The sequence below is a fragment of the Eleginops maclovinus genome, chromosome 19 (genome assembly GCF_036324505.1).
Source record: "Eleginops maclovinus isolate JMC-PN-2008 ecotype Puerto Natales chromosome 19, JC_Emac_rtc_rv5, whole genome shotgun sequence".
NCBI lineage: Eukaryota > Metazoa > Chordata > Actinopteri > Perciformes > Eleginopidae > Eleginops > Eleginops maclovinus.
In genome coordinates, this window is record NC_086367.1 from 13,166,808 (window position 1) to 13,187,668 (window position 20,861).

Sequence of the window (20,861 nt, forward strand, 5' to 3'; positions counted from 1 at the left end):
TTTTCTTTATTTCAGGATGAATTACAACGTTTAGGGAAGACGTCGTTATATTCAGATTGTCCCTTTTTCCGTTGTTTTGATTAATAACCAGGGTACATAGTATTTACAAAAAAAATACCTCAGATGTTTATTGTTATCCCGGAAGTTGTAATTACGTGAGGTAGCCACTACGCCGTCCCCGGGGCTCGCTGCTCTGTGCTCCTCCGAAGCTAACGTTAGCTAGCAAGCTGTCAAGCTGTCTAGTGGAGAGAGGCTGGGACAGACGTTTCAGCTTCCCCCCTGGCTTGGCCACGCAAAGCTCCAGCCCACAAATTCCCTGAAAATCTGTCAGAATATACTTTAGATCGCCAGCTGAGATAATGTAATGCATCACGGGCGTACGCAAAGAGGGACCTCCGCACTTACACCATTTATATGCATTGAATCCCGAGTGACGACTGCTCTCATTGCTAGCTAACTGGCTAGCTAGCCTAGCTAACCTCCGCAAACCCCCCAGTTTCGTCGGTGTACACTCTCCGGTGTGAACGGAGGCCAGTCCGTCCTGGTCACGGTCGCTGCTTCCGTTGCTGTCAACTTGTATTTCGGAGTTTTGGTAAGTCATACAATGTTTTCTCTAAAGCCAGCAGCGGTTGAGGAACGTTTGGCAGATAGCTGTCCTAGCCGTTTTAGCATTCGACGCTAGCGATAAAACGTTAGCAAGGCCGAGGGCTCTCCTTGCCTTAACATAACGTTATGGTGGAGGGAGGCCTGTCAAAGTTAGCTGTGGGGGACAAGGGTCAAGGCCCGCATCTAGGCAAGGCTGTTTGTTTATTTGGGTTGTGGTCTGGACTTGCTAAAGAGCTAACTTTTTCCGTAAATCTAAGACCAAAATCTATCCTTACTGTGCAGGTTCATGTTGTGAATTAGCTCACATTAACGTTAGCATTAATGTTGGATTTGTCAGATCCCCTGAAATTGTTTTGTGTTTGTTTTTGTGTAACTGGTCAGTCGGTTAGCTGACGTTAGCTCTGCAGGCATGTAACGATAGCTTTACCTAACATAGCCCGGACTAGCAACTATGGTGAAGTGGTGTGCACTGCGAAGGTCAGATAGCTGTCCAACGGTGTATTCAAAGGATAACAACGTGCGTTACATTACACTCACAACATTACATGCGATCGATCAGGCACAGGTTTAAGGGCGTTTCAATCCGACCCATAATAGCAGTGTACCCTAATATGTAGTCAAAATGTGTACACATGTCTACTATTTTTAGATTAGAGCATGGTGCCTGAACTGAGCTCTAATATAACTCTAATATACTAATCTTTGCAACAAATGGTTGAAATACGTATTTTTTATTTTAACCCGGTATAATAGAACACTGTGTCCTTCTTGGCACTAGATATGCTGTATTTATTTGATGTACAGTTCCTATAAATGTATGCCTTTTTGGATTATTTCTTGATTAGAAGCTGAATATTGCCACCATTCTTAAATGATTAGCCTTTTTAGAAAATATTACATTTGTGTCATATCTTTTACATTAATCGATTTCTTTTTATTTGTGTCACAGTTCTTAAGAAGGACAGAATGGGTGCATTTCTGGACAAACCAAAGATGGAAAAATACAATTCCCGTGGTGAAGGCAACAACGTGAGATATGGGCTGAGTAGCATGCAGGGTTGGCGGGTAGAGATGGAAGATGCACACACAGCAGTAATTGGTCTGCCTCAAGGTCTCGACCCCTGGTCATTCTTTGCCGTTTATGATGGGCACGCTGGCTCCCAGGTGGCCAAGTACTGCTGTGAGCACCTGCTCGAGCACATCACCAGCAACCCAGACTTCCAGAGTGCTCTACAGGAAGACCCCTCTGTCGAGAGCATCAAGACTGGGATCCGCACAGGCTTTCTGCAGATTGATGAGCACATGCGAACCATCTCTGAGAAGAAGCATGGCGTGGACCGCAGTGGTTCCACTGCAGTGGGAGTGATGATTGCTCCCAACCATATCTACTTTATCAACTGCGGTGACTCACGGGGACTCCTCAGCCGGGGTGGAGCTGTGCACTTCTTCACACAGGATCACAAACCCAGCAACCCTTTGGAGAAGGAAAGGATCCAGAATGCCGGGGGATCAGTTATGATCCAGCGAGTAAATGGGTCCCTAGCTGTGTCTCGGGCTTTGGGAGACTTCGACTACAAGTGCGTGCATGGAAAAGGCCCGACGGAGCAGCTTGTATCTCCTGAGCCCGAAGTTTATGCAATAGAGAGATGTGAGGGAGAAGATGAATTCATTATACTAGCTTGTGATGGCATCTGGGATGTAATGGCCAATGAGGAACTGTGTGACTTTGTCAGGTCAAGGCTAGAAGTGACTGATGATCTTGAAAGAGTCAGCAATGAAATTGTTGACACCTGCTTGTACAAGGTATGGCATGTCCACAAAACTTTCATTGACATGGTGTGATGTTTGTTTTGGTATCGTTGATGATTTACATGACCTCCATGTTTGGTATTTATTTCAACAGGGAAGCAGGGACAATATGAGTGTTGTGTTGATCTGCTTTCCTGGGGCGCCAAAGGTTTCTCCAGAAGCGGTGAAACGGGAGGCTGAGCTGGATAAATACCTGGAGGGCAGAGTAGAAGGTAAGAAAATATATATATATTTGGGGTTAGTATACAACCATAGAACAAGGGATATGGACATAATAATACCTTTCCTTTTTGGTATCGTAGTTTCTTTGGTCAGTGTAAACCCCGTGTTTTTTTGTTGTAGTTTACATAACATTTTGAATAATGTTAGCGTTATAAACATCTAGGCTTATTGGAAAAGATGAAAATTTGCTTTCATGCCAAAGAATAAAAACGGTTCCTTTATTGTCAGAGAACATACTGCACGAACAAAATTGAAAATAAATAGACAGCTTTTTAATCTAGTAGATTATTGTTATCTGCTTGAGTATACGTGATCTCTGAGCATTTGTAAATATCTAATGCATCTTAATTTGGTCACACATTGAGTTGGATTTTCAAATGTATCCAACAGAGTAACCCATCCCAGTTTTGCCAAATGTTTTCATTTTTTTTGTCAGAGCATTTGATTCTGTCGCTAACTATATAGTGCAATACCTTACATTTCATACCGGAAATTTACTGCTATGTCAGGTATGAAAAAAGGAATCCCACACACTAGATGTGTTGTTCAGTAGACTTTCATGAAGTAAATTCATGGTGTAAAATACAAGGCCACAATGTGGAAAAAGTACTTGTATATAAAATCATTCTTGTTAATATGTTTTTATTGTAGGTTCAGTAGTTGGCAATAGGTCTCAAAAACCAACCGGTTACCACTCCCTTTCATTGTTACACTACTCTACCTTTATGGTTTCACACTGGAGTCTAGCAAGAGGGAAGAACATTTGTTTATTACTGTATAGTGTACAAGTGTGAATCACAACATCACTTCAAAAAGCTTTACAATCAAAATAGCACGTGCAATACTGTAGATGTTGTGCGTACAGTGTATATATAGAAACCTTTTTTAAGAAGCAGACGGCACTTGGAGAGCACAGGCCTTTGACCATGGCCTCCCCACACTCAATGCCCTGTCCTGCATTCAAACGGCACTAGAAGAAGAAAAGATCTTGGAAAATACCATGGCACATGGAAACTTTGATGCTCTCAAGACATCTACCTTTTGAAAATAGCTTAAGTCTAAGCAAGATAATAGCGACATTTAAGTAAGGGAGGTTACAACCATAATTATTCTCTACAGCATGGTCCTGTGCACATAGATACATACTTTCTGACATTTGTATTGCACATTTCAATGAAATATTGTTTTTAGAAACACTGATGTACATTTATATTAAAATCTAAATATTTTGTTTTCCAACAGAGATCCTCAAAAAGCAGGGGGATGAAGGTGTCCCGGATTTGGTCCATGTTATGCGGACGTTAGCGTCTGAGAGCATCCCTAACCTCCCTCCTGGAGGGGAGCTGGCAAGCAAGTGAGTGAGCTATTGATGAAAATGACACGTTCTTTGTTCTGATGGTAATTATCAAATAACCTTTAACATTTTTGTACTTTTTCTTACCCTCAGACGAAGTGTTATTGAAGCAGTGTACAACAAACTCAACCCCTACCGAAGTGATGACACAGTAAGTATCCCAACTCTTCTTTTAACTCCCTGAAGGTGGGCTTGGCCTGTAGTATGCATGCTTTTTGACGTGTGACCAGCAAAATCTTAACCAATTTTATGCATGTCATTAGCATTCAACAACTTGGAACAGAGAAATAGGCCTGTTGCCAGGTCTAATTAAAAAACACAACAGACTTGCATAGCGACCTTTCTATGGTTGTCTCATTGCCTTTTGTCCTGTTCATGTGAATCTGAAAAAATGAACATTTGATTAATATTCTATTGTAGTTTTGTAATACTACATAATACTACTTCATTTACTTTCTACCAAAGACTACAATTGCATTGCAGGTCCTATGCCAAAAAGACTGAATTTCATACTACATGAGCTGATTTCACTAATTAGAGCTCTTTAAATCAAAGAGGGAAGAGCTAATAAGAAAAAATGTCTGGTATTTGTGTGGATGGGCTAAAAAACCTGCACTCTCTTACAACATAGTTTCTTAGAGGACCATTGCATATCATTCCTTTTTATATACAAACCGACCACAAAGCTGTTGCCCTCTTCCACTCAGATATCATGCTTTTGAATGTACATCAGATAAGCTCACTGGGTCAGCCTATTTGAATTGGTCATATTTGATCTTGTCCTTGACTGTGCAAATTAGCCCTTTGTTTCAGTGTTTTATGTTTGCGTTATGATAGACTTTTTGAATTACATTCACATATTCCGTTTTTGGGGAAATTAGGGTACCTTCAGAAAGCGTTGGGGCCCCTTCACCTCCTCTGTATTATGTGGTACAGCCTGAATACATAAATGGGCTAAATAGACACAAATGTTTCTATGGAGTAGGAATGTAGGAATGTAGAAATGTTTTTAAAGTTGTCTATAAAATACTTAATACAGTATTTCTTACCATATTCTACCTGGTAGTGGGTAGTCATTTGAACCACCTTTTTAGCAGCGTTTGCACTTTCAGTTGTTCTAGTACAAGTATTTATAATCTTTGTTCACCAAGTTATTACAAGAAATCTAATTGAAATGTGTTGTTTAGCACAGCCCCTAAAAGAGAGACAACAGGACTCTGCGGCTGTAATGCTGCGCTATATGGTCTTTTCATGAGACCACCAACTCATTTTGCCTTGTGCTGTCAGTCTAACTAGCCTGCTTTCAAACCTCAGACATCATGTGATGAAGCCCGTTGTTATCGTTTATCGAATCCATTTTTTTTTATTCCTCTGGTGACATCTCTTATTCTCCACGTTGCTCTGATTGGATAGTTCCTTGTTGCCTGGTTTGGATTTCTCCATCCAGCTCGTTCTGACTCTCAGTTTTTCAGAAAAGACCTTTGCATGAATAGGTAATGTTTTGGAGAGTACGTCACAATGAAAACAAAGGGGTTGAGGCAGTGACAACAAATCCTAATGGCCCATTATTAAGTCTTGTAGCACCACAAAATACAGAAAAGGTTGTGGGGGATATGTCATTAATTCTGTGGCAATTTTATCACATGAATCAGTAAAAGAATCAGTGTAAAAAACACCTTCTATATGAACACATTGACTGCATACAGTGGTAGGTGTCAAACTGACTAACCTTGGAGATTTTGTGGTAGGTATTTGTTCTTAAAATGGCATATTGCCTGAAATAATAAAAACTTCAATTATTTCATTATTTACCTACATCAAGAAGGGCAACTGTTCTTCTCTTTGTATTCTTTGTTCTGTTGTAAAATAACAACGACAGAACAGAAGTTACTATAATGATAATAATATTGACATTTGAAATTGGAGTGCTGTTTTGCTTCTTTACAAACTCCTCTAAACATCTCCATCAAGCAATTACATGTTTGGCAGTTTTCTTTGTTTCTGATAAGGGAAAGTAACAAATAAAGTAAAAATCCTAGCCGTATTGAAGTCTTTTTAACAAGGTAGACTTTTAAGGTACAATGAATAATGTTACACAAACTACTTCATCCATAAAGAAAGATAAAAATGGTCACTTTCAAAAGAAATATCAACGTCACATCAACTTACGTAGGGAAAGTCCTTTTCTGGGTTATTTGCCCTGCACCAAGTACTTCATTATATTAACCTATATTAACTTTAGTGACATAGATGCCTAGTGCACGTTAAAACTACAACATACAAATGTGATGATATAGAATTTAACGTACACCCAAAGTTGTGCCAAAAATGTTCCATGTATGCAATAAGCAGGGTTAAATAGCAGCAAAGATAATTAGTGCTATTATGTATCTGGCACATTCAAAGCAAGCTTAGCCTACAAAATCTGTGTAGGATTTACACCTCAAATTCTGGTTCTCCTCAAAATTTGACTTTTATTTTTAACACGTATGACTAAATGTTCTCCCTGTAGAGCCTAGCTGTAACAAAGGGGAACCGATTTACAGTAAAAGAACAGAATTTTGTCTGGTTTATTTTTGCTGGTATTCAAATCAGCCCAGATACTAATCTTAAGGGTTGACTTTTAAACATGAATACCAGTGGCATATCATGCAGGTAGTGCTAAAACAACACGGCAGTTACAACAGTCATGAGAATAATGCCCTTCATTGTGACGCTGTGCTTTAACTGTTAGCAGGAAGCTACTGCACTAATCTTTTTCCACAATAACTGTTCCAGCCCAAAGGAGGATAGATGCCAGGTGTATGTCTGAACTTGTAGTGAAAGGTCATTCGTTCTATGTGAAAAATAAGTCTGAACACGTTCACACAAAGTCGTTATTCACGATCAGACCTACTGTAATAGTGTTTTGTAATAGACGATACCTGTGGCAAGTTACAAGAGTTGCCGAACATTGCCACTTCCTTACAAACCTAAAACAATGGCGAAAATTAAAACAGGAGTCCACAAACTAAATCAGGAAATAGTCAGAAATAGCATTACAGTCTGCTTTATCCTTCATATAAATCTTATGTTTGTGTGAATAATTAATTATTAGCATTTTTAAATTGTAGCTTTTCATTTTCTTTTACCCTCATTTACTTTTACACATGTATACTAAACTTGTATGCCTAAGGATTTATAGCTGCATAATGCAGTTGCCTGGTTTAACATATGTTAAAACATATAAACACATTTAAATATAGCAAAAAGTAAATATGGATTGATGAAAGGGTGCTAAAATAATTTCCAAACTTAACTGCTCAAAGGCTTATTTTTATAGAAAAAGGGATATTTTAAACAGACATGCAAATAATGTCAGATATTGCTAATACTGCTTCAGCCCCTACTTGTTGCGTGTCAGGTAAACAATGATACACAAGGTAACCTTATACACAGTTGATGAGTAATGAGTGTTTTAAATAGCAATGGTATATAGATATGTTATACACTTAAGAAGTTGATTACGGCAGAATTCAAAAGGATATTTGGGGAAATAACGCTGTTGAATGTGAACTCCTGGATGATTTGTGTTCTGTCAGTGTGTGTCATACATGCTTAAAGCTGTCCAGCTGTTGGTAGAGATCTGATGGTTTTTAGAGCCAGTCTGAAGGGTTTCTCCTTCCTCTCCTCTCTCATCAAGGACTCTGCGTCCACAGACGACATGTGGTAACACAACCTCCCACCACTAACACAGCATAGAGTTTACAAACCACCATCCTCTCAAGACCCACAGCAGCTCAGCTAAGCAGTCTGTCTCTCCGTCACTCTGAGCTTTTGGTTTCTAAGAAGGGAATTTCATGGGAGGAAGAAGAGGAGTTACATGCACACAAACCTGGAATAGTGCAGCACCAGTCCACTCTGGAGTTCAGGATCCCCACCGTCTTGTCTCCCCCCTTTATGTCCCCCCCCCCTTGATACTCTCCTCTAAAGTAACCCATAACAAGTCCCCAAGGTTTTTCTTTCTTTTTGTTAAATAATCAGCTTAAGTAGTAAGATTTTTTTTGCTGTAATTAATTTGATTCACATTTCCTTGTGTGTGTTTGTATATTTCTGTTTTTTGTGAAGTGCAATTGTCCTGTACAAACAGCCTGTATTTAATGCAGCTTGATTTTAAGTTAAAAAATGAAAGAAATGAAAAAGAGAACCTTTTATGCACTATCTGCCTTTTCCTGCTCTTCTGGAATTGTAACAAATGTCTATTCAGTGAATATTACTGCTTGTCCTCCAGGCACAATGTCTCTGCGCTTTTACAGTACTTTCCTTTTCTTTTCTTTCAGTTAGTCTATGCTCCTTTTTAAGAAACGGGTAAATTGTATAGTTGACAGCACAGTAAGCTCTATATCAAACCATTTAAACCCTAATTATTTTTTCCCCTGTGCTTTTTTTTATTGTATTTTATTTTTGTAAGTGTTTTTTCTGTACATGCTCAAATAATAATGGCTACGTGTTTCTCGAGTCATTTTGGAACTGAAAATTAATCCTTTTTTTTGAGGCATCTGATAAAAAAAAGACCCCGGTTAACACATTTGTCTGTGCAAATAGATACCTGCAAGCGTGCATGGGTGCTTGTGTGTATGTATGTGCGCACGTGTGTCAGTGTGTCAGTGTAAAGGCAGATCTGTGTGTGCAACTCTAATTTAAATAGGGTGGTTTGGTCAGACCGGGCTGGAGTTTAAGGGAATCTCTCTCCCAATGCTTTCCCTCTGTCTGCCCTTTTTCAGCCAGTGTTCCACATCAACCCAGCATAGGCTTTCACTACTTCTTATTCCAAAACGTTTTGGATAACAGAGTTTACATGCTGTAACGCTATCTGAACAACTTCAAGCTATATATCAGAACCATACAGTAACCTGAGATGACACGAGTAGTTCAATTTACCCAACGTGTATAATGCATTGCAGTTAGTCAAGTCTAGACTAGTTTACACATCTATTGTGTCATATTTAAATATCACGTTAACATGCATTGTGCCCACTGTGGGTGCCATATGATTTTATATCACTTTTTTCAGCTTTATGACAGCCTATGCCAAGTTTCTTTTTAATGAGATTCAGATTTTGCATGTGGTACAGATAGATTTTTAACTTCTACCTTTTAACATCTGATCATTTTACTCTTTGTAAACGGTTACAGCGCTGTCTACTTCAGAGCAGAATGACCTGTCAGATAATAGGACAAACAAACAAGGCTACATTTATTCTTCACATGGTTTTCAGTTGGACTTTCAAACCAAGAACAAATCTGCCTACTGCGATGAGTTCTCATGGTTGTACAGCACCTTTTTAGAGTGCTCCACCTAAACCTCTCCCCCCCAGCACCACAAGCCAGAGCCCAATAGTTTGCTGCTACAGTGTGTGATCTGCGGGTTGATTTGTTCTCGCTAGTTAATTCTCTGAAAAGATGAACAGTCACAGTCTAAATCTGTTCTTAACACACAGTAGATCTACTTCTTGAAGAGAAATGGTTTAATTCAGATTTATTTTCTGTCATCTTTGTCTAAAATTGCATTGTTGGAAATTAATGTATGTATATATTTTTGACTTAAAATTTCAAGGAATAAATCATTTCGCTTGAGTTAGTTTTTTGCCATGGACAAAATGTGATTCTGGTTTGTTTTGGGCTAACGGTTCCCTCTAATCACTCTGCTGTCCCTCTGATAAACACTGAGGGTTTTAACGGTTCGTTTTATACAATACACAATAATATTGTACTAAATGTGCAACTCTCCGTTTATTAAAAAGACAATCCTAACACTTTCACCGCTTTTAGGTTTGTGGTGGTAGCTCATTATCAAATCTTTAAGGAACTCGTGTTCATCTTCAATGAGCTGCTTTTAATATACTTTTGTGGCAAAACGGCCAAAGACACTCGATTAATTTAAATTGTGAAATCTATATCACAAGAAGTAACAATATAAAGTTGATTCCTGTAAAAAAAAGAAAACCGTTTTACATTTCTTTACACCGTTAGGCTTGAGGGTACTCTGATGATGCATTTTGGTAAGAAGTGTTGAACGTAAACCTAAGTGTGTTTACACGGAAACTCCATAGGGTTCCTTTTAAAGAACCGAGAGGCGGCATACATATTAACGTAGTCATAATTCAGCAGATTGCGTTGTGTTTATTTGCATGAACATGTAGTTTCCTCAATATTGCCTCCCATTTAAAGAAGCAAAAAACAGAGCAGTAAAACACGGTCAATTCACAGTATTGATTACCTACTACAATACTCACAAAACATATTGTGCTCTTGTTTAATATAAACTCTTCAAGCCAGTTCATTCAGTATGTTTGAGGAAAAACTAAATGTAATCAAAATGCCTTTTTGTATTTAGATAAGAAGTTTTATTTTGAGAGTGCACTAAACGTCTCTTGTGGAACGGTTACCAGCACGCAGCTGCTTATTGCAGACCTGGTAGGTCTTGATGACTCTTGAAGCAACATTTCATGCAGTTTTTCTTCACCCTTAATGAGGAACAAACTATATTTGTAATCATCTCGAGGCCATCAATACCCCCCCCCGCCCCCCTGCTCCTGGATAGTCCTGCATTGCCCTAGAGATTTAAAATCAGGATGTGGCCCCTGAAAGATGCTGGTTAATTATCCATTTCGATAACAACCCACAAAATGAAAAATGTAGAAATAAGCTTTTTAATATTCAAGATTGCTGTAGCTGAAGTGTTAGTCGATATTGAGAGTTGCTTGGGTGTGATTTATTACATATGTGCATTTTGTTCAGATCATGTAAAATCACATCCCTATTTGTCCCGCATCTCCCCCCCAAAATAATCTCCCAAATTTATTCTCCTTGTTTTATTTTTTCTTGAACTGAAATACCTCATAACATTTATAGGAAGTGTTTTGTCTTGTGTTATGTAGATCCAATCTGTTCAGAGAGAGGGAGAAAGCATTTGTTTTGTGGCCCTTAGTCTTTATGATTTTAACACTGATCCTTTTGAGTGGAATAAGCCTGTGCTTGTGTACAGTATTTGACTGAATTGTGCTGATGTTAACGATAGGATATAAGTGGCTACTGCAAATGACAACTTATTTTAGTAACTAGTAACACTATTGGCCTTGTCGTATAAGCTACCCCCCCCCCCACCCCAGACAAAAAACAACAAAAAAAAAGCTCACCACCATGTCTACTTGTGAAGCTCACTTAGTTTAAAATCTAGAATTGTACCGAGAGTTCAGGGTTTTAGAGATGTGGGAAGTGACAAAATGACAGAAGTCAGATGCACTGATCATTTATAATCATCTTTTTTGTTTTTTTAGAAAATTGTTATTGTAGAAAAAAAGATTATAAAGCTATTAACAGAGTTACCTTTGGTTGCCTGGAATGCACCCTGTATATTCTTGTACGGAGGACAACCTGGCAGACGTTGAAGAGATTTGAAATCCTTGCGCCCTCTTGTACATATTGATGTACCTCGCTTGTGGCGTTTACTGTGTGACCCTTAGCAGTTGTGGTTTATTTGTCCCCTCACAGGGCGACCTGAGCCTCACTTTGCTGACTTTTTCAGCTCGTAAATAAGCTCACCGATTTGCCTTACCCAATCTCATGTTTCCCTGCTAAAGTACTTGTTCAATAAAACACTATGAGGAGTAATCCAGCTGAAATGACTCTCCTAGATTCAAAACTGTCACCATGCTAGGGTACGTCAGCGATCAACAAAGGGACTTTGTTCTGGTTGTGACACGGTACAACTTTTCAACCATCGCTGGTTTGTATGCTATTTGTCCCCCCTCCCCCCCCTGCCCATGTTACCTTTTTGAATCTCGGTCTTGAAAGCTTATTTAATTTGTCACTGCATATGATGTCATACTTTTAACCAATGCAAGTGTTTTGACATGGTAACCTCGTAAGCATTCAAAATGTGCATACATACACTCACGTCTGCTATATTTATGATTACATTCAAGAATAGCTTTAGAGTGCTGTAGATAAGTATTGTCAATGTTGATTCAAATGCTTCTCAGAGGCCTCTGTGAGTGATTTTACAAAGTTCAATAACTGTATATTTTGTATTATGTTCTAGCTCCAAAGGAATGGCAGAAAAAAAGAAAATGTTTAAAAAAGCTTTGTTCCCTGAACTAAATTGTACTATTTGTGTTGTCGATTGAACAAATTGCATTCCTTGCTTGTGAATTGATGCATTTCTCTCCCTGGTCCTTACATTTTCTCCCCTTCTTCCCTTCCTTTCTTTCATTTTTTAGCCTTTGAAGTTTGAATAAAATTTCTAGTTTGCAGAATGTATTACTAAATAAATGGGTTGTCATCTTGTACCTCTCAATTCATCACTTTTTTTGGGGGGCCTGTTGCCCAAGCAAAACCTTCATTGATTGTAAAGAAAACAAAACTTGAAAGACATTCTTACAGAAAAAGTTACATTATATTACTTAAAAGTAGGTTGAAAACAGGATTGAATCGAATTTGCTTGTTAAAATTATGGTAAGTTGGAAGATTAACTAGCTCTGCACGATCCTATGTTACACTTGAACATGCATTAAAATAAGTTTAGGGCTCATACGCAAATCTTCAAAATTCTGATGCTATTTACGCAGAATGAGCCTTTTGTTCTTATCACACGACTCTAGAGACAACTTGAGTGTTACAATGTAGAAGACAGTGTACTGTAAATGAATTGCATCCATCCATAAATATAGAATCTTATAAAAAATAAATACCTGGCCAATTCATTTAACAGCATTATAGATGTTGTGAAGGTATATCCTCAAAGGCGAACACCACCTAAATAAATCATTGCTATATTTTATTCATATGATCACGTTCACAGTTTTCTGAGTCTCAAATATGCGGTTTCCTCAAATGTGAAGTCTTGAGCTACACATGAAAAGTGACTGATTTTGTAAACCCACGCAAAGTTTGATAACAATTTTTTATACCAAAATCCTCTTTATTCTAGTGTTCTCAGATTTGAAACAAAAAAATGGCCCATATACTCAGAACAATCCCCTGGGTGTTCTCTGTCTGTGGAAACTTCAAAAATTTGAGTTTTGGAACCCTAGTATTTGGATTTGGGAGAAATGTGTTCATGTAGTCTAATATCTCTGTTTTAGAGTGTAGGAATAATGTGAAAAAATAAATAAAAGGGGGTAGTTCCCTCTAAAGACTTTTCACACATCTGGATGAAAAAGTATTTCACCAATGGTACGATAAAAAAAATATGTAACCCATTTCCTAAATTACTCCTGTTTGCTGAAAATTACATTTTGTATCTCAATTTGTGAAACCAAAATATGAAAAAATGATCACAGGTTGTAATGTTATATTTTGATGTTTATTTCCAATATTCACATTTTTTACAGAGGACAGATTTGATTTGTTTCAGGCCACTATTGTGCAGTGGAAAGAATATTTTTCCACATCCAGAGTCGACAACAGCTTTTAATTGTTTTAATATGAAATTCTGTGTTTTTCCAAACATTTCCAGTTTATTTTTGGAACATTATAATGGTTAACATGAGAGGAGCATTCAGGGGCTATCCTCATGTTACACCTTCAATGTCTGTGCTTGCAGTGTGTGTACAAATTATCAAGCCCTTTTATCGCTGCATGTTCCTGAGCCCCATGTGCTTCTGAAGCGCAGTGGTGTTGTTGACTTGTCTCCCTGCCTTTTCTGTCAGTGTGTGGTGAGTGCATGTCAGGGGCTTGAGCTCAGAGGATGGGTCATGGCGGTCCACGGCTACCGGGATTAAGAACTGTGGGAGGGATTACTTCAAATGTCAACATAATGTCATGAGCTGTGTTAGAAGGTCAAACGTTCAAACGGTGCTCAGTGGCGAGCAGTTAATAGATCAGGTACAATTTGGATTGTTGTGGCTCCTGTGAGGAATTGACTGGCATGCTTAAACAAGCTTCTTTAGGAGATATTTTTCTGTATTCTTTAAAGAAACGGAAGCAAGATTAGATTAAATTTAGAGTTTGCAATGTAATGTATTCAGGAGAATATTTTTAAAATATGTTCTCTCAGTCAGTGGATATCAATTATCAAATACAACGTTTAAAAATGTCTCCCAGCTTTTTTTATGACTCAATGTCTGTCTGATCAATGCACTAACAGGTTCCTAATCCGGCCGCCAGTAAACCAGAGGGGGGCAGTGTTAATAGCTGAGACTGCTTAGAAACACCAGCTGCGGCATTCACACTCAAACAGGCCTCTGGAAGTTAATTGATGGAAACAGTCAGGGTTTTCTTTCATTAAGTAGATGTTGCTGACAGATTTGAATTAAATAACAGCACTTTAACACTTGACTTAAAGTCACATCACACTGAATATCTGGTATGTTAATGGTCATTGCCCCTGTGTTGCTGCCTTTTTAGCCTCATGTTATTAAATATCTCCCCTCTGTTGCTTTGGAAACCTTTTCTATTGGCTACTAGATTAATGTGCTACAAAAATACGAAACATTTTCACAGCTAAATTTAGAAAAATAATCTTAAACAAGCTTGTTTTTTGAAGTGCATACATAACTCTGGGAGCCATTTGCACGTTAGAACTGAACAAAATGTCACTCATTAGATCCCGGGCCACCTGTGCACCCCTAATGAATCACTCTGCCCTTATATTCCCCCACATTCACAAAAAAAAAGCGTCCACGTCGGCAGAGGCCATCCTCAAATGGAGCTGGCTCGTCATCTGCCTGCCATTGTTTAGCGCATGTCATGCTCTGCTTCTCATGGCGGAAAAAAACCATTTGAGCCTGACTAATGCAGCCATGCAGACGCAGCAGTACGAGGTGGGGGTGGTAGGGCACACCGCATACTCTGCGTGGATGGTCTCTGCACTGAGGTCACTGAGCTCCACATTTGTTAATTTGCTTTGGTGTGCACTAGGAACCAGATTTTTCAGGGTTGCTCTGTATTAAAAAAAAAAGGAGGAATATAATTTTTTTATTGAGTTAAGCATAGGAGAGCAAAAGAATGGATGACAGGTGGTTCGTGGACGACATAAGATAGGATCAAATCTACATTTGCCCTGCTGTATTTATATATGGCATGGTATTATTCTTCCCCCACTCACCATGCTGCTTTCCTTCTCCATTTCCTCTTTCTGTGAGTGTTCTTGTTGCCCGAGGTCAGTTTGTCACAGAGAACACACGCTTTTCTCACTTGGTTGCAGCGATTCAATGATTGGTGTGTACAAACAACCATATCAAGCAGAGATGACATGTACCCTCCCTCCCCCCTCACGCCCTTCTCTCTCCTGCGGACATGTCGTTCCTGCTTTTGTCTCTCTCTCTCTCTCTCTCTCTCTCTCTCTCTCTCTCTCTCTCTCTCTCTCTCTCTCTCTCTCTCTCTCTCTCTGTCTCTCACTTACACTTGGTGGGAGTAAGCCTCCCCTTGCATGAGGTGTATTACACAAGCTGCTGCCCTGGGAATCCCGGGCCAGCTCATTATCCTGCACCCCTGAGACACAGCTCACTGTAAATTAGGACATTAAACGATGCAGACTTGTTAGAGAGCCACAGATAAACCCATTAGCATCAGCACCTCTCCTTGTTAGGGCCCGTATCAGCATTGGCTCCCACCACCACGTTGTGTCCTGTCATTCCTCCACACTGACGGAGAGGTTTAGGATTAATGTCAGCCGTAGCCAGCAGGTCAGCCCTGTTGTGGTTCTGATGGATCAGTGGTGGCGGAGAGCTGTGGTATTTGTTGACAGCTGCCCACAATCCCCACTGCTCATATCCATATTTCATTGTGTGGAAGGGGGAGAAAAATCTCGTCTGGCAAGTGGCTAGTTGTTTGTCCCAGCTGCAGGGGATAGACAACATGACTGAACCTGTTTCACAGCAACATGCTTGTTCATTATAAAGCCATTTCATTGATTATCATAATGTTCTTTTATTGATTTTGTTTATTTTTCTATGTCTTTGTAATGTTTTTCGGGGATAGACCAGTAGCTCAGACTTTGTGTGTTTCTTTACATAATGCCTGAAACGGGGTAAAAATGTAACCGTTAAACAGACCTGCATTTTATAGGGCACTCAGGACAGTTAACTGCACCATAAAAGTCAGCCTTTCATAAGTGTTTAAATAACTACTCAGATATTTTACTGAATGAATACTACAGTATAGAAATACTTATTGAAATTGAGCATCAAAATATACTTAAAGCACTAAAAGTAAAGTTTGGAATAAAGAAAGTAATATCCTGTATTATAATTAATTTGATGTTAATTGTAAGGAGGAGCTGTTTTGTACAGTACAATGCTGGGCAGCTTATCGATTTCACTAAAAGAACAATAATGTTGTAAAGTTGTGTACCGATAAATCATCGTCCTTTTTTTACAGTTATATTTTGTAACATGAATCTGAATCTATAAAGTAACTACATAGAACTAGTGTAAAAAAATCTGACATATCAAGGAGCATTACATATAAATATTTAAATCAAGTAGAGTACCTCAAAGTACTTTATTAAATGTACTCAGTGATATTCCACCACTGTCCATAGATGTTACATATTGTCTTAATTCGCTATGGAAGGTTTTTACAAAGTCTGAATTAAAATCCCTGTAGTCCAGCAGAAGCTACTAATCCAGTTGCATTCTAGGAAATCTAGATCAAGTGTTTTCAATCTGTCTCCAAGAAATGACTGCTTAATAGTTTCCCAAATTATTCTGTGCTTGTAAATGTAATCGCTACTGGAATATGTTCAAAGGCTATATTGTTTTTGAATGAATGACAGAATGTGCACACAAAAGCCTCCTGTATCTTTTGTGGTTAACTTTAGACAATGAGATTTATGTCACTGTAGAGTTGTTCTGAAAACCACAATGTTTCCCTGACCAAAAGTAAGTGAGAATCTAAACATAGCCATACAGAAGTTTCTGCATATAAATACATTGTTTGGTTTTGTAATGTTAGTGTTAGTTTTGTTTATATATGATGGGGAAAAAATAAAATACCTTGTCAATAAAATGTCTACTTATATATGTTCAGTATCAATATTCTTGCCACATGCCAGGAACAATAATGAACAATATATTTTCATTAACTTATAGGAAAACACAATGTTAACATATTTGCAATGCCAAATAAATTAAAGTGACAGGTTTGATGTTTTTGGTCTAAATATCTCATCCTCTGCTTTTGATCATTCTGCCGAAGGCAAGTCCCAAAACTTTGAGGAGATGCAATATTAAAATAATTGGATTTTCCCTTCAAATCTGACAAAATCCTGTTTATATTTGATATTCAAGCTGTTTCATCACTTCAAACCAGCACCGTTATGTAATGTGGCTAGAGGAAAGTCTTAAAATACATGGCTGAACTGCATTAGGAAAGATGAGCAATAGATCCTGCAACATTGTCTGAAAAACACTTAATGTTGTATTTTTTTAGTGCAGCCTCAACGAAACGTAATTCACAAGCGTGAAGACGCAGATGGTATTCGATTCTTTCCGTAAGACAAAGGTTAAATATGCAGTTGATATTTATTTTTCAATAGTTAAGGACTGCTTAAGGCGTATAGTGTTTGTCAAATACCGTCATTGCTGCTTTCTGCCAATCTGTACTAGCAATTTTCTTCATTACTCTGTTGCGTAAGACCATCTATTGTGCTCTACTGTGAAAATGTATTGATGCGACTGCTAGAAAAAAAATGTTCTTTTGTACCTGCCCTGCCTTTTCTCGTTTGCAGCATTCTCTCCTGTCCGTCATTAGGCTGCGGGGAGATTGAAACTGTATGTAGGCGTCTTGTCATCACGCTTTGGGCTCTTTACCATTAATGGCTTAAAAACAAATCACAATGCTTAAAGTCGAGTCAATTTTACAGTTTTTCTCATTTTCTTTGGCTCTATTATTGAGTAAACTCATATTTTTTGTGTAAGTTGAAATCTCTGAACAATTAGTTTGTTGTTCATAAAGATTAGAGTACTCATTTTATTCAAGCAAATTGCTTCTGTTTGGGCTTGTGTGCAAATGAATAGATACAATTGTCTACGATAAATGTACATTTCATAAATATCTATGAAATCATTTGCTGTGAGGAGGTACGATTTGTTATTTTTACTATACTATCGTTGTCCTTTCAAGAAAAATAACCAGCCTTCTTTTTTCTTCGGCATTGATGTCATTTTTTGGAAAATGTTTTTGTTCACTGTTTCTGACATTATATGAATTTTCTCTTTAAAGATCCCTTCTTTTCAGGATTGTAAAGTAGTGACTTTGAATCTAAAAACCTCAGTGAAATACAAAAAAGCTTTGCGCAATACAGAATTCTCACATTCTTGTATAGTACAGTAGGCTGTAAACAAAGAGTTATGTATAGGAATCTTTTCCAGAGTTGAATGCCATGGTCAAAAAAACTTCGAAACATTTCGACCAGTGCGGCTCAAATGCTGACTAAATAACTGTTGAAGGTTTTAAGCATGTGTGAAATGTTTTGGGAGTGTTATTGCCTTTTGCAGACAAAATAACAAATCACAAATAATCAACTCAAACCCTTTTAACGTGCAGAAAAAAAAGAACCTTCAGTGATTCCTGGGTTGGGAACCCTTTCCCTATACTATATGCAGATGTGCCATACATGTCGTTTGTGCAGAAGAGAACACACGTCGGACTCTTTGGTACTGATCTGTCTTTTTCATCTCTTATGCATGCCGTCTGACATCTGGAAGCATGCTGCCTGTGGGTGTAAATCCTCCTGCATGCCGTCACTTCATCTGTATCTTCAAACTTCATCCCCATCCTGCTCTTCTCCTCCCCAGGACCCAGACATCCTCTTCTTCCGTGGTTTCAGCTAAAACAAGAACTAATCAGAGGAGGTCCAGCTACCTTATATTTGTCCATCACCATAATGAAGTTTCTCCCCTCCTTTCATCATTTATTTAATTTAGTTTTCATTTGTGTGCACATCTCATATGCCCCAACCATTCATTCAACACTTGATCTCCATGCAGTTTCTCCATTTAAAGAGGAACTCATCCACACCTGTCTTGGTCACTATAACACCATTCCAAATACTATAATATTCTATGCAGAGAATTGGCTTAAATGGTAAAATGTTTGAACCTAAGTAAAGCAGAAACAATTAGAAAGATGGTGTAGATATAAAGGTACACTTACTTAATGTATTATTCCTTCAGGCCCCTTGCTAAATATGAGAAAAACATATTTGTTTATCCAATAATGTTGGCTCTGAAAGAACATCTATGCTCTATGCGCAGTTTCCTGCCAAGGAGACGTTATAATTGTGGAATATTATGTTTTATTAGAGGTGATAAAGGTAAGAGAATTATAAATCTCCCAGTAATCTAGTGTATGCAGCTTTAGGGGTGTCTTTTCATTTGGAAACCTTATATTTGACTTCTTCAGGGATCAAAGTACTACTAGCTCCTTTCTCCGATGGCTCCTCCTTCGTGTTTGAAGTTTTTCCTTTGTTTTTGATCAGATTGTGTACATTTCCGTGCCTTTACACGCATCAGGAGCTGTGAATCCCCTCAAATGCCAGTAAATGCAGTTGTAACTTATAAGTCTTCATTGTGACTCTCCACAACTGCCATGAACTATTGCAGCTTTGTTTGCCACTATTGAAAAATAGTCACTGTAGCTTTCCTTTCAGGGACAGTGTATCATCTACGCCTGTATGGATTTTTAAGGCAGTTTAAAGAGTTTTATTCCCGTTATATTGTATGTTAACAGACATAAAGAAAAACTTTGAGCCTATCAGCAGCCTTCTATTTCTGATGTCGGTGTGTTTGACTCAAGGGAAATCAAGAGGATTGTGATGCTCTTCAGTTTTTCCTGCTCCATCAAAAAAAAAAACATGTAGTGCTTTTGTCACTTCCTGACCTCATCTTAAGACTTAATATGAACAGTCTGAGTTAAACAATGGTGCTGAGCTAAGGTTGATTCTCCAAAAGGAACAGGTATATTTATTCCTGCTCTATGACCACAAATTGTGTCACAGCCTGCGGATCAGCATTCGAGTTCAAAGGTTAACCCTGACATGTACTGTACTGTATATCTGCATTGATTGGAAGGCACATCTCAAGCATCTTGCTTGAATAAACATTGCTCTTTGTGAAATTCATGTCCACCAATAAAACCTTGAACACAGCTGTCCCTCATTGTATGTTTTGTTGTGTGAATGTCATTGTGTTGCCTTGTGTTTCAGGTCAACCAGCTTGCGAAGAGGAATCCAAGACGTTAAGTGCCTTCAGTGTCTGTCATTATCTACTGCTATGTTTTTCTTCCAACTCTACTTAAATACAGCCATAGAATACATTGCTATTAGCTTACATTGTTAAGTAGAATACAAGAAAGGACAAGGTCAGAGTTTAAGCGATTTAGCTGCAACCTCAGTTTTCTAGAAGAATATTTAGTTCATGTAAGCTTTTATTGTGTATATGTACTGAGTGAATTATAGGTGACGAAAATGCCTTAAATAATTTCTGTTCCATTTCAGTGAGCTCGATTGTCCTTTCATTAAGGTTTCTTTCTACACTTGCACACTTAAGTTTCACTACACAAGCATCTGAATATAAACATGTATCACAGCAATTACTGGTTGCACTTTTCACACTGTTTTGTGTCTCTTCCTGTTTTTATTTCAAAACTACAAAACAAGCTTAACTGTCATTGAATCCATTTAGTCAAGTTAAAGGTTTGAGTTTTTTTCTTACAGTAGGGTTTTGCTTTAAGTTTTGAATGAAAAGCTTGTCACTTAAAATATAGTAAAAAGAATTGATTTTATTCAATACTTTTATTTGATTGAATACATACAGTATGTACAGTATTTATTTCTGACCTAATGCATGTAAATCTATAACATTTTTAGCCATCCTCTCTGAAA

General features: G+C 38.1%; 1 protein-coding gene across 3 annotated transcripts; it reads left to right on the forward strand.

The window, feature by feature from the left end:
• The first annotated feature begins 197 nt into the window (after positions 1-197).
• ppm1aa (protein phosphatase, Mg2+/Mn2+ dependent, 1Aa) lies at positions 198-20,433 on the forward strand. 3 transcript variants are annotated; one of them, XM_063908444.1, is made up of 6 exons: positions 198-592; positions 1,556-2,409; positions 2,510-2,627; positions 3,880-3,991; positions 4,085-4,142; positions 20,184-20,433. In XM_063908444.1, exons 2-6 carry the CDS (start codon positions 1,573-1,575, stop codon positions 20,217-20,219), a joined length of 1,161 nt encoding a protein of 386 aa, XP_063764514.1. In that variant the 5' UTR covers positions 198-592; positions 1,556-1,572; the 3' UTR covers positions 20,220-20,433. The 3 variants fall into 3 exon arrangements, with proteins under 3 accessions (XP_063764514.1, XP_063764513.1, XP_063764515.1); XM_063908443.1 differs by lacking the exon at positions 20,184-20,433 and adding an exon at positions 18,775-20,125; XM_063908445.1 differs by lacking the exon at positions 20,184-20,433 and adding an exon at positions 7,674-12,321 and having other exon boundaries at positions 201-592.
• Positions 20,434-20,861: the final 428 nt, after the last annotated feature.

Coding starts and splice junctions, on each gene's coding strand:
- ppm1aa (XM_063908444.1), top strand. CDS start 1,573: ATGGGTGCATTTCTGGACAAACCAAAGATGGAAAAATACAATTCCCGT. Junction 2,410..2,509: donor TTGACACCTGCTTGTACAAG/GTATGGCATGTC, acceptor TTATTTCAACAG/GGAAGCAGGGACAATATGAG. Junction 2,628..3,879: donor CCTGGAGGGCAGAGTAGAAG/GTAAGAAAATAT, acceptor GTTTTCCAACAG/AGATCCTCAAAAAGCAGGGG.